Below are 13996 nucleotides of genomic sequence, written 5' to 3' on the forward strand. Positions count from 1 at the left end.
GCCTCCTAATTTTAATATGTTGGCTCATTTTTTTTTAAAGATGTGCCATGACTCCAACTTAAATACATCTTGTCATCACATTTGGTCATTTTGAGATTTTTTTTCCCCCAAAAAGTTCTTGAATTCATCAATATCATTTCTTTCAGAGGACAGAAATTTTTTTTCAGATGTTAGGCATCTTCCAGCAACATTGTGAAGTGAGACTGGAATATAAAGTTACTGAATCACTGCTAGGTTGGGTCTTGGATGAAGATCATTTTTATTCAACAATAGACACTATTCAAGATGCTGAAATTATAGCTGTAAATAGGATAAGCTCTTCTCATTGGTCTCTCCTAGCGCTGTACCTTAAATGGGATACCCAGTAATGTGATCACAGAGCATGGACACTTTCTATGGGGATGGCACCCTGAGGGTTTGGATATAATTTTCCAGTGTTTTTCTTGGTCTTGAGCTCCAAATAGAATTTAAATTGACAATTTATATTACTTTTGTATATCTTTCTCATAACTTTCTGCTGGGCAGCTTTGAGTTCTTAAAAAATAACACTAAATTACAGCGCATAGTTAGGGGAGAGCAAAACACTGAGTTGTTTGTTACTTTCTATCTTTCACCAGAGCCCTTAACTTTGACCACATCTTTCCCCATCTGCACAGAAGAAGTGAATAAAGAGAAAAGGGAAGAATGATGAGAATTCCAAGTCCTTTGAACTTGCTGAAAAAGTAGGAGAAGTAGAATGAAAGGAAAGGATCCATGAATAGCCCTGTGGCCCAATTCCTTGTCTCAGGCCTCCTCTGTTCATTATCTTGAACAGCCACATCGAAGGGCAAGCCGTAGTCCTTCCTATTGCCCATTGGGCTCTTCTGGGCCCTTTCTTTCGCTCTCTGACCTGATCTATCACCACTTTCTCCCTTGTTCTTTCTGTTCCAGCTCCCTGGTCCCCTTGCTGTTACTCCATCACATCACAGATGATCCCCCTCACACCTTTGTACTGTTCTCTCTGCTGGAAAGAGCATACCTGTGGATATCCACTTATTCTTAATGTGTACCTGTCCTTGCTGAAATGCCACTTTCTTAGTGAGGTCTACCCTCACTGTCCCATTGAGAATCCTATCCCCCTCATTCTCAACCCCCCTACTTTGTTCTACTCCCCCCTCCGCCCACAGTACTGACTACCTTTTAACATAATACATAATTGACTTATGTTTATTGTAAGTATTGACTCTGCTAAAACATAAGTCCTCTGAGGAGGGAGATCTTGGTCTTGTTTTGTTTACAGATGTATCAGAAAAGAGTGTCTGCCATATACAGGTGCTTGGTATACATTTTTTAAATGAAAGTATGTTGAACTTTGTATTCACTTAGATCTGGGTATATTTTACACAGTCTGTTTTGGTCCCCAAAACATGTGTTAAAAGTAGAAAGAAGTTTGTATGTTTGATCTCAATATAGAGGGCGGTCACTTTGTATAGATAATTAGTATAAAAGAACTATAAAGAAAAAAAATAATTGGCTTCAGGCAGCAGAAGGGACAATAAGAGGTTGAAAGACTTGTGATGGTATCCTGGTTACATCATTTACTACCTCTCTGGTCCCAGGTTAGCTATTTGTTATATTTGAGTCTCAGTTGCCGTATACTTAAAATAGGAATGATAATAACACAGTCTGTCTGACTGACCTTCTAAGTGTATGATAATGCTTTCTTTCCTGACACATACTTGTCTCTTTCAACAGTTAAGCCAACATATATCCATATTTGTCATTATTTTACTTTTCTGTTCACTGGACAAATTTCCCCTTTAGAATAAAAGCTCCACAGGGACATATCTGTGTCTTTGCTTTTCATTGTTTGTGTTCCCGACTTGAAACACAGTGTCTGGTCCATCATAGTTGCTCAGTAAATATGTTGTTGAATGGATAATTAAGCAAATTTAAGCCACAGAGTTCATATTGCATAATAATAGTAAGTTGGTTTATAGTCAATTACTCTAAGACAGGTGTCTTTTATTACTGCTACGGTCTAAGCTTACATCATCATCAAATATGTGTTACTCAGGCTTCTTTAAACCACTACCAAGATGATGATCATCTTCTTGTGTTACTGTCTTAGAAGTTTAGTGAAGTAACACAGAAAACACTTGGCTGATGTAATGATTTTTTTATAGGTCTCTAAGCTGGCCGGTGTTTTGGTCAAGCATGGTGTCAAGAAAGGTGACACCGTGGTTATCTACATGCCCATGATCCCACAAGCGATGTATACCATGCTGGCATGTGCAAGGATAGGAGCCATCCACAGTCTCATTTTTGGGGGATTTGCATCCAAAGAACTAAGCAGTCGTATTGATCATGCAAAGGTAAGTGCTTTATTTGGAGAAATCAAGTAGTATCTACATACAGTACAGCCATATTTATCTGTGAATGAACCATCCAAGAGTGATCTGTACTTATAAGATTCTCCTTTCAAATGAGATACTTAAAATTTGTGTTTTCCTTAGCATATATATATTACCCAAAAATTTACTTTGGGGTCAATCTTATGTGAAAAACATCTTGCCAGGAGCTGTGAGGACTATAAAATACAAGATTAGATGCATACCTTTCAAGTTAGCTTGGGGCGTATAAGACATACAAGGAAAATAAGTAATAACCAATTTATTCATTAACGTATTTATTAACTTCCTACTATATACCAGGTACTATCCCAAGAACTCGATAATGAGTGATCCTTACCAAATGGATGGAACACATAGTAGCTTTATAACGTACATACTTCCAGGAATGGTGGTATAAGCACAGTGGTGAAGAAGGGCTATCGGGGGGTGGATTGCATGTTTAAATGGGGTACTAGAATAACAAACTTGATAAGGCTGTTGTGAAATAATCATTGAGATATTGAATTGAAAGCATTTAACACAGTGCCTGGTATTTAGTACTTATTTAAAAAAGGTTAGCTATCATCTCCTTATGAATTTAGAGCAGGAATCAGCCAACTTTTTTCTGCTAAGTTACCAGACAGTGACTGTTTTAGGCATTGTGGGTTACAGGTGGCTACAGCAACTCCCCAGCTGTGCTCAAGCAACTTTACACACTGTGTAAGCAGAGGACATGACAGCGTCCCGAGAAAACTCGGCAGAAACATGCTGTGGGCAGGGTCTGGTTCTCACCCATTGTTCACAGACCCCTGAGTTAGAAGAAGGAAGGACTTCTTTTAGTTGGAGTGGCTGAAGCAGACTTCCTGGAGTTGAGATTTGAGTTAGATCTTGCCTAAGATTCAGCCAGTTGAAGAGAATGATGTTGTGGGATCCAAAAGGAGAGAAAAAGAATATGAGTCTTTAAAGAGATAGTAAAGGGTAAAATCCATTGGGAGGATGGGGAAGAGACAGAGGTGGCTGAAGAGGGAGAGGTGGTGAGCTTACAAAGGCAGTTTTGTCTGAACTGAGTCCTGTAGACCTTGACTCGTCAAAGTTTTTGAGCACCTGCTCAAAACATTTAAGCAATGCTAACAGGAGGCAATATGACATAGTGAGTGGGAGGGAGGCGAGAGCCTGGAATAAGATCCATTGGCAGGTGGTCTGTCTGTGAAGTAATGGGCGATGTGCAACAGAGTAATAGCAGCGGGAAGATTAAGGAAGGAAGGTAGTTACGGGAGCAACAGATGGTTGACCTTCAGAGTTTCACAAACCCGAGATGAGACCTTCCTAACAAGGGAGCTAATAGGTATTGAGGGTCCCCTGGGTGCAAGGCAGACAGTGAGGGTTTACATATCTGACTTCATCTGGTAATAGATCAGTTAGTAGAACTAAGAAGCTGGTTTGTGGACTAACTGGATAGATTATTTTCTCTCTTTTTCAAACATATTGAGTCAGTGCTTATGAAGATAAATCTAGGGAGGAAATAGTCACTTACCTGCAAACCAGTGGGCTGCTGGGGTCTCCTTTGAGGAAGCTATAGACTCCAGCGTTTTAGCTACAGAAATCCTAAATACCATTTGGATAAAAGTATGAGATGTATTATATGTATTATTTCCTTTTTAAGGAAATTATATGATGTGGGGAAATTGAGATACATAAAAATGAGGATTTATAAAATGTATAGTATATCACTGGCTAAGTTTTTATTCATCACACATGATGTAGGAAAGACATTTGGGTTTGAAGCCGATGGCCAAGAAAGAATTCTTGAGCCGTCTTTGGTGCAAAAAGGTGGTTTTATTAAAGAACAGAGACAGGACCCGTTGGCAGAAAGAGCGGCATTGGGGTCATGAGGAGTGGCCCGTGATATACTTTCAAGTTGGGAAGGGGTTAAGGATAGCATAAGCCTCCCAGGTATTTTGGAAACAAAGTTTCCAGGATCCTGAAGGGGCTAGCTGTTGTTAGGAAAAGGTCATTTGTTATGTGTAGGAAAAACTCAGTCATGAGACTCTTTAGATGTGTATAGTGGTGGATCATATACTTGGAGGATGATTGCCAACATGTATCTTGGGGGGTAGAGATAAAGTAAGTTTCCAAAGGAATTTTTATATGTTAAAGTAGACTTACAGGGTGCTGGGGGTCAGGCTAAGATTGTCTTTTGCCCTTAGCAAAGTATTAACATCGAGGCAGCTGAGTCCCTAGAGGAAGGTCACTCTGTTTCAAGGATTTGTCAATGGGCTGTAAGGTAGTAAGGAAATTTAATAATTTTTCTTCTGCCTTTGTTTCCCACATCAACACACACACACACACACACACACACACACACACACACACACACCTTTCTTAAGGAGTTTAGGCAATGAGTGTATATGCTTATAGGCATGACCATTGAACAGGTCAAATTAAAGGTGAGGAGATAGAGATATATATCTGAGATACTTGGATAGAATGAATAGTTGAAATCAGGAATGATTTTGATGTCATGATTTTCAAATAAATTGCCTCAAGGAAAAGCTTTATTTTAACAGATGAAGATGGGAAGACTGCACAGTATCCTAACAAGTCAGTCTAGACCAAATAAAATCTCCAATAAAAGGCTGTTGAATAGAAATGTAGAAGGGATTCTTTTTTTGACGGAAAGAGTCTAATTTTGACTTTATTAAATTATTCAATCTTTGATATATTCTATATATATTTTTAATTTGATATGGAACTTACTTTCATTTATTCTGAATTCTAATCTTAGGGAATGTTGTCTAGAATTATTTTTGTGAGTATTGCAGATATTAAAATGTGAACTCTATTCAAATGTCAGGCCTTTAAAAATATAATAAAAGGAAACAAGACTTATTTTTCTTTTCTTTCTTTTTTTTTCTTTTAAAAGGCAGCTTGATACAGCGTGAAGAGAAAAGTTCTGTAACCAGACAGAACTAGCCCTCTTTCTGATTCCACCACTTGTAACCTGGGGCAAGCTATGTAACTGCACTGAGCCTCAGCTCCATGAATATTAAATGATATTCAAAAAGCAGACAGTATGATATATGCATAACTTGGTATAATATAAACCTTTCCTAGATGAAATGCATTGTAACTAGAAATCAGAATTCAGGAATGGATGCACTATCTTGGATTGATTATCTGTCTCCTGAATAATTTATTATCTGCCTCCTTTGCTTTGGATTTCTTGGTGAAGAAACAATGTACTTAAAATGATAAAGACATGTTTGTTTCTGTAAATTAATGAGAATTTTGGTTCAGTTCCAAAAACATTTATTGAGAGTTTGTGGTATGGCGAGCATTGGGACCAGGCATAGAAGACACAGAGATAAATGGGATCCATATTTGGCCTTGGGGATCTTCCTGTTCAGTGTGGGGTTGAAGGAACATTTTGACTATAGGTGGACATCTGGGGCCTGCCCAGAATGGAGATTAACCCTGACTTCTTCAGTTCCCTCCAGGGACACCTTTTGGCTACACCACAGTATATCTTGAAGAAGGACTAGCAAGTTGTCAGGTAAAGAAAAGTGCCAAGTGTAACTTAATGACAGGTTCAGGCTTTGGGGGGCTTGAAACTTAAATCACTTGGGGGCCCTTTTAAGAAAAATACAACAAAATTACAAATATAGTATTTGGCAAAAATGAATGTATTTAGAATGAGAAAAGAATCATGAAAGAAAAAAATCAGAGATTCAGGTCCCTTTTTTTTTGTGGTCACATTTAAGCAGAGATGCTGACATAAAAAAATGTAGTAACCCTTCCTGCTAGCAACAGGCTGACCCTTCCCACCTAAGAAACACTACAACTTCAGCACCAACCAACCAGTATGGGCACCTCGGTAAATACGGGGCCTCTAGGATTGCATGTCACCTGTTCAGGGCAATTCTACCTGGCTTCATGAATTCTTTGGGAAATATTTTTTAAACAGCTCGTACTTACTGGCCCAAAGCATCACCGAACAGGAAGTTTGGAGCAGGTAAGTGAGATCTCTGTGGAAGTTGTTAGGTCTACAACATTTACACAGGGTTTATTGTTTTCAGGTCATTTACTCAATAGAGAACAGAATTATTGCAACACTTCTTTAAAAATGTTAAATTGCCAACCTGCACCTGAAATATTGTGCTCACCTAATTAGTATTGCTCAACTTTCTCAATTATTGTGATTTTTCTGTTGCAGCCCAAGGTGGTTGTTACAGCATCATTTGGGATTGAACCTGGAAGAAGAGTAGAATACATTCCCCTTCTAGAAGAAGCACTGAGACTGGGACAACACAAACCAGATAACGTGCTCATTTATAATCGTCCAAATATGGTAATATGAATATTGAATTTGGTGCTTGCTTATGGTGATGTGCTAAGGATGATTCTAGTTTTGACCATGTGAAAAAAACACTAGATTTATTAACTATTAAATAGACTTCCTGAATGTCACCGTTTTTGCAAAAAAAAAGCTATGAATGATGTTTTCTGTCTTTACGAAAAAACTAGCTTAAAACAAAAAGATTGAAACACATATAATAATATGTAATGTTAATGAATTGGATTCTATGAATAGTCTATTGTGGTGTCATGTATTAAATTATAATAATCACGATGATACTAACAAACACTGTTTACCATATGATTTTTGATACTCTACTAATGAATAGTTTAAAAAATCTTGCTGATAACTTATGAGCTACATAATAGCATTATTCCTATGTTATGTAAGAGGAATCCAATGAACAGAGATAAAATAACGTGCCCAGCTAGTGAATGTCAGGGTCATGATTTGAACACACGCACTCTGACCACATTCTTGATCCCTCAGCTCTCCTGCCTTGTGGAGTGGTATGATTAATTTGTATATAAAAAATTGTCTTTTGAAATTTTAGAGAAAGCATTTAGTCTGGAAATAAAACTATGTTCAGGAAAACAAAATATGAATATTCTAAACAGATAAATTATTTTGTGATCCATGAAGGAAAAAAAACAGTCTAAGACCACAATGAATACATCTTACGGTGCTTTTCCTAGTAAATTTGATCTAATGATCACCTTATTTTTACATCCATGCAAGTGTCAGCTATTTATAGTGGAACCAACTTGGGTTCCTAGCAGATTAAAATTTTTTGCAGAAGAAAAATGATAAGAGTGCAAAGAATCATGTAATTTTATGGAACTCTTGAGAGGTTATCTGCAGAAAATGCTTAAATGACAAGATATAAGAATAGAAAGCATTAAAACTATGTCATTTTGATTACCACCTAGCAATTCCCATTACCACATTAAGTTTTTGTGTAAAGTTTTAGTAGTCTGTGGTTCATGAACTGCTGCACTCATTGATTTTAATATCCTTACTGTCTCAAAGAATTTTGAGTTTCTTTCAGATGCCCTCAAGCATATTTTTAAGAAGGCTTGTTGCTGTTAAGTGAAGGAATACAGAGTCAGCAATAAAAGAGGCTTTGGGTATGAGGAGGTTGGAGGAAAGGTAGGAACACACATACACACACACACACACAAGCGTTTCTGTGAGTATGTGTGTGGCATTTGCATATACATAAACTCATGAATTTGTAAAGAACTTATGCTAGGCCCAAAGCTAAGTACTTTCATATACTTCTTATTTAATTTTCACAAACCAATGCAGTAGATGCTATTCCTGGCCCCATTTTACAGATGAAGAAACTGAGTTATGGAGAGGTCATAGCCCAAAGTCACAGCTAATAATCTTGGTGCCAAGATTTGAACTTTGGTTCAATGACTTTTAATCAATAAGATATGTGCTATTTCTTTTACTTTATAAACACACTTGAAATGGAAATGCAAGTTTCCTATTCAGATTTTTCTAATGCAAATCTCTTCTCTTTCCTCTCTATAGGTAGATATCCCTGCCTCCATCCCTCCTTCCCATAACTGGCTTTCTCTCTCTTTCCTTTTTTCTTGAGACTCTGCCCTCTATTTTGACTCATCTTTATTTTAGATGAGGGCTTTGGATAACTCTTGTCCCTTATGGTAGGCCTGCTGTTTAGTTAGTAATTAAGCCCGGTGGACTGGCTTTGCTTTCAGTTTAGAGACACAAATTATGAGGCTCAGTGGTGTGTCTCATTAACCAGGATTGCATTTTTGCCAAAGGAGGTAAAAACCTTGCTGCCATTCCTAAGCCTCAAGCAAGCAATGACAGAATCAAAAGAACATCACATCAGTCAACTCTGGTGCTCTGCCAATATGGCCTTTTAAGAATGATAACAGGACGTGTCTATAGAAGTAAATGTATATATGTAAAAGCTAATGATGATTTTTCCCTCTCTTCCTTTTGCCAAGTCTTCTTTACATATGCCTGTAAAGTATTTTCTTAGCCTGAAGAATAACCATTCTTTTAATCCTCATTTCATTCGATTTTGTGATCATTCAATTGACATTTTTCATTAGGCAGTGTGGTAATTTTTTTTTATAGGTCTGTTATTGTAATGTCAAAGGCTTGGTGATTTGAAATTAGTTGTGTTTATCTGATTCATAAAAACAAATGGAAATATACAATCTGGTTACAGTTAACTATTTTTATTTATCTCATTGGCACATTCAGGGTCTATCAGAGTGAGGCCAGAGAAGCCAGTTGGGCCTTAAACTTCACCTTTACGCAGTTCAATTCTGATTGTTATCTGTAATGTGTTTATTCACAAAGGCATTTTATTTGTGATATTAGATTGAAGTGTTATTTTGTAAATGTACTCATTTAAATATATGACCATATTTACAACCCTGATTAATATATTCAATATCCTGAAAAATGGAAATGGCCTGGCTTTTCTAAATCCCTCAGAGTCTCTGGGCTTCACTGGGGGATCACCTTGATGAAATGAATGGTTACATAGTCTCTTTAGATGGTGGATCTTACTAACTTTCACTGAGGAATGTGTAGCCTTGCCTGTACCTAAACTAATAAATTCACCAAATGTAAACTTCCTGATGTGTCATCTGGAGCTTAGTTAACATTTCAGAAAATAATCAGGCATGTACTGAATCTTAATTCTACTTAAATAGTTGTGACTCCCCATTAGAATAATTTTTCCATAAGCCACTTCCTTACTCTTTATCTCTCTGGCTCGTTTTGTTGGCAGTATTTTAAATAAAGAGGTCTACTCTCTTTTAATTGTCTCTAACTCATGACTCTATTACCATGAAGTTTACAACACAGAGCTTGGCTCAAGGAATAAAAAAGGACACAAACATTTCTACCATATTAATTATTAATTATGCTCATTAATTTTCAAAACGAATTTTTGTTCTTGAAAAAGCAAAAATTGATTTCTCCCCCATCCCTGAAAATGATTTAATATTTTCTCATTTGGAAAGACGGCCACAGTATTAGTTCTAAATTGCCCTTGTATAAAGAAAAATTTTAATGGGTTAGTTGACATTTCATTGTGAAGACTTTAGTTCCAAAATAAAAGAAGTTAGAAAAATAGAAATTGGTTTATAAAGTTAATAGTGTACATATGTTTATGGAAAACATGAACCTCTGTTAGTTAAGCTCTGACTGTTGATGAAAACATGACTGCATCACTTTGGATTTCTTAAAGATATCCTTAGATTTGAATAAAACATGTTCTTTGGTCAGTTCAAGTTGAAGCCAACATTAAACTGTCGGACTTTTTAGGAATATTTTTAACTCATGACCCTGAAAGATGTAGTCATCAATCTGATATTTAGTGCTACCCAGGCCTAGACCTTCAGTCAGCTGCTCAGATTAATATATATAGATTTAGTCAGTCTCCATTGTTCTGCTGCAACCTCCTTTGTTCAGTGCATATTCCTGTACACTTCCTGTGTAGGAGACAGTTCCTTTGGCTCCAGGTCGTGACCTCGACTGGGATGAAGAGATGGCCAAAGCACAGTCACATGACTGTGTTCCTGTTCTTTCAGAACATCCGCTGTATATTCTTTACACATCTGGAACAACGGGGCTGCCCAAGGTATTTGCTCTCGGAGGGATAAGTATCTGTAGTGGCAGAATTCTTGTGCACCAAGAACATTTGATTACTGACTGAGAATGCAGATTGTACCTAGTGGATTAGACTTGGGTACTTTATATCTTAAGGGAATGTTGTGTTTAAATCTTGAAAAATATTAATTATGTTTAATGTCAAATGCTTTGCCCCGATTTCTTCCAGAATCTTCACATATATCAGCAAGTTGCAATTGCTTTAGTAAGCTCTTAGGTGAATGGATATTTGATCAAACATCAGTTGGTTTAATACAATTTTATAAAACTGTGTTTTAAATGAAATATTTTTATTTTCTAAATTGAGGTATAACTTTTGTAGAGTATGGAATTGATTTTTGATCTAAGGGAATTTAATTCTTTGTTATAAATGCAAGTTTGAGAATTGACCTAGACAGTTTGAACAACAGGCAATTTATCCTGAGTATTGAACTATGCGATTTGCAGCACTGAAGACACTCAAGAATTTTTAAATCCGCTTACATGAAAGATGTTTTCACAAGACAAAGTTAGAAGTATCAATATTTTTGAAGGTGTCAGATAACAAATAAATATCACTTTTGCCTGTATCTCCAACTAATACTGTTTCTTCATACAACTTCATAAAGTCTTGCCATGTCATCTTCCTAGTCATTTTTATTAAGGAGTTCAATAGTCATTGAATCATAAAATTTTAGTGGGAGAAGAGACTTTCATGATCACTTGCATCCTGGAGAGCAGTGGCCTCTTTATTAATATTCGATTTCTGTAGCATCAGAGTTCTCAGAATATAATTTGTTAATATTCTTAAAATAGTGGTTCCATTTGATTAGTTTTTAAAAAGAAAAATTAAGATGTTCCATAGAAAACTCACTTGCTTGTCAAAAAAGGAAACATTTGGTAGGGAATATATTCTCTCTGAGGACAGAGACCATGTTTTATTACATTTTAGTCTACCTTCGTATCTTGTATGTAGTTGGGTACTTAATAAATTTTTGTTGAGTGCATAAATAAATAAGTAAATGCATATACATAAATATATTTATGTCATTGTAGAATCAAAATCTTTTGATTTCTGTAACAGCTTTGGTCATCTGAAAAATATTCCTTCATGGTGCTGACTGTGCCTTGTTCAAGCAGTCCAAATGATCTTCTGGGCCCAAACCATAACCCTCCACCTTTTGCAATTCTGCATTATGCACCAGCCACCTAGAGTCTAACTGAATGTTTGGCTGTAAAATAAAAGGGGATTCAGAAAGTTATAATCCTATAGAAAAGTATCAACATGAGAGGAAACCCCCGACCCTGAAAACATAGTATAACCTAACCAAATAAAAAAGAACCCTCCAAAAATCACTTTAGCTCCTGTAAGCCCGAAGGATTCTTATAAGAACATTTCTGCCACTTCAAGAGTTTAAATTACCCTGAACTTCACAGTGGCCTGGATGGGGATCTTTATGGCAGGAACAGAAGAAGAGTTTGTCAGCAACTCAAAGCTGATTCAGCCAATGTGGGAGGAACGACAGTAACATATACAGCGTCAGATTTGAAAAGTGGTGGTTCCTGGTTCCAAATACGGAAGGATCCTAGCTTTTCCAGGTTGTGTCTGGGTCAAGAACTTCTCTTCTGGAGTCCTAGATGCCCAAACTGAAGATCGTTTGAAGATTCAGTCATTCTTATTTTCTTCCTAATGTGCCATCCTAAAGATAATCTATTTCAGATTATAGATCTCTATGTTGAATTCAGGTCCATTCAATATACGTGTATTGCGTGTTCATTCTGTGCAAAAGATATGAGTGAACCACAGTCCCTTCAGTCTAGTGGTTTGAAATATACATGAATGCAGGTGGTGCAAGGAAGACTGTGATCCTTGCTCTAAAAGGACAACACTATTTTTTTCTCTCTCAGGGAAAAGATGAGATTGAATTGTATCTGAAGGATTACAGTCAATAAATTCAACAAATATGACTGAGCACCCAAATATGTGTCTGGCTGTCTTTTTAGAAGTTTGTACTCTATAGCCAGGACCCAGTCATGAAACAAAGAGCTATGGAATATGTGAAAAGTGTTATGAACAAAAATAAAGCATGGTAATGGGACCCAGTGGTGGGAAGAGTGGGAGAGCTGTTCCATCAAAGAGTGGTCAAAGAAAGCTCTTATAAGATGACATTTGAAGGATGGATAAAACTTCTTCATAGAGTGGCATCACCGAGAGCAGGTCAGTATAGGCAGAAAGGGTTAGCATAAGCAAAGGAAGTTTCCAGGATGGCTAGTGCATCTGGTACAAGTGAGGAGGAGAAATGACTAGATATATAGGCAGGGGCCAGACTCTTAAAATTTAGCCCAGAAGTTTAGATCATATTCTGTATATAAGGAATGGAGGGCACTAATGCTACTTAAGAGGGAGAGAAGAACATGAAGGAAGGTAAACCCTTGCACCATTTTGTTGGGAAGATAGACAGGTACACACGATGGAGGCAAGGAGATTCGTTTTCAGGCTTTTAGGACTCTACTTAGGATAGCACACTTAATTAAGAGGAATCAGATTTTGTTCAAAGATAGGAGTGAGGCAGAGGAAGGGTCCAAGATTTGACACTGAGAACATGGGAGAATGGTTTTTGAATATTTACTAAACATAGGAGGTGGTTTAGGGCAGGGGAAACTGCGAGTTTGGGGACACATTGAGTATGATGCATCTTTGGGACATTAACGTGGAGGTGCCTAGCCAGAAGTTGGAAGTGAAGGTCTGGGTCCAAGAAGTGCATCTGGGTTGAGTGATAGACCTTTGTGTGTCATCAGTGTAGAACTCTGGTGTTTAAGCATGGGAGTGAGGAGATTTTGCACAGTAGGGCATGCAGAAGGGCAAGAAAAAGTCATCTCTCAGTCCCTCAGAACTACTTCCTTCATCCCTCTAGTGCACTTTAGAATTTCAATTGTGTTGAAATTATACATTGTCAACAAATCTTTATGCTACTTATTTTATTCTACCTTATCCCTGCTAGTTTTTGTTTACTTATCTTCATAACATTGCATGTTTTCAGAGGTTTTAGAATATATTTCATACATCTTTGACTCCACTATGTCACTATCCTAAAAATTGGGCCATGATAAATCCTCAGAATATTTGTTAAATGATCTTTTACTTCTCCAGTTAGTTCCCAGACTCCTCTTTGTTCATAAGATTCTCATTTCACTTTGGTAGGTATAATCAGGATTAATGGGATCTGAAATTTTAATATTTGGATTCCCAGAATAGAAGTACAGGAAAGATGAGCACACATACATTTATGAAGCATTTAAGTATAAATTTCATGGCATCATATAATTTGTTCTCTCAATCTTTGATCTTCATGAGGAAAAATAATGTTGTGAGCCCATAAAAATATTCTGCTTAAAAATACTCATTTCTCATAGGCACATCTAAGACACTCATAAGGCAATCTGTTCTTTGGTTAGAAGCTGCAGATATATTTAGGGCATATTTGCATCTCTGCATCTGCCAACCCTGGATTTGTCAGGTTGCTGTATGAGAGGTTAATCTGTCAGCTGCTGTAAATAATCCAGCAACCACAATTGAGCTGCTTTGCATACATTTCTGCAGTGTTGTAGGCCTCTATCCTATTTA

The 13996-nt window shown here is 37.0% G+C and overlaps 1 protein-coding gene across 5 annotated transcripts in view; it reads left to right on the forward strand.

Annotated features, from left to right (window-relative positions):
* Positions 1 to 13996, forward strand: part of ACSS3 (acyl-CoA synthetase short chain family member 3) — a 146890-nt gene that overhangs the window by 48066 nt on the left and 84828 nt on the right. For 4 of the 5 annotated variants that reach the window (XR_013449288.1, XM_078076366.1, XM_078076368.1 and 1 more), the window contains exons 3-5: positions 2166 to 2354; positions 6586 to 6720; positions 10223 to 10363. Coding sequence is in view for 4 of the 5 variants with exons in the window: in XM_078076366.1 (XP_077932492.1) it covers positions 2166 to 2354; positions 6586 to 6720; positions 10223 to 10363 (465 nt within the window). In the remaining variant the exon portion in view is untranslated. The remainder of the gene's footprint in view (positions 1 to 2165; positions 2355 to 6585; positions 6721 to 10222; positions 10364 to 13996) is intronic. The other variant, XM_078076367.1, reaches the window with a different exon arrangement.

This window comes from Halichoerus grypus, chromosome 6 (genome assembly GCF_964656455.1).
Source record: "Halichoerus grypus chromosome 6, mHalGry1.hap1.1, whole genome shotgun sequence".
In the NCBI taxonomy this organism is placed as follows: Eukaryota; Metazoa; Chordata; class Mammalia; order Carnivora; family Phocidae; genus Halichoerus; species Halichoerus grypus.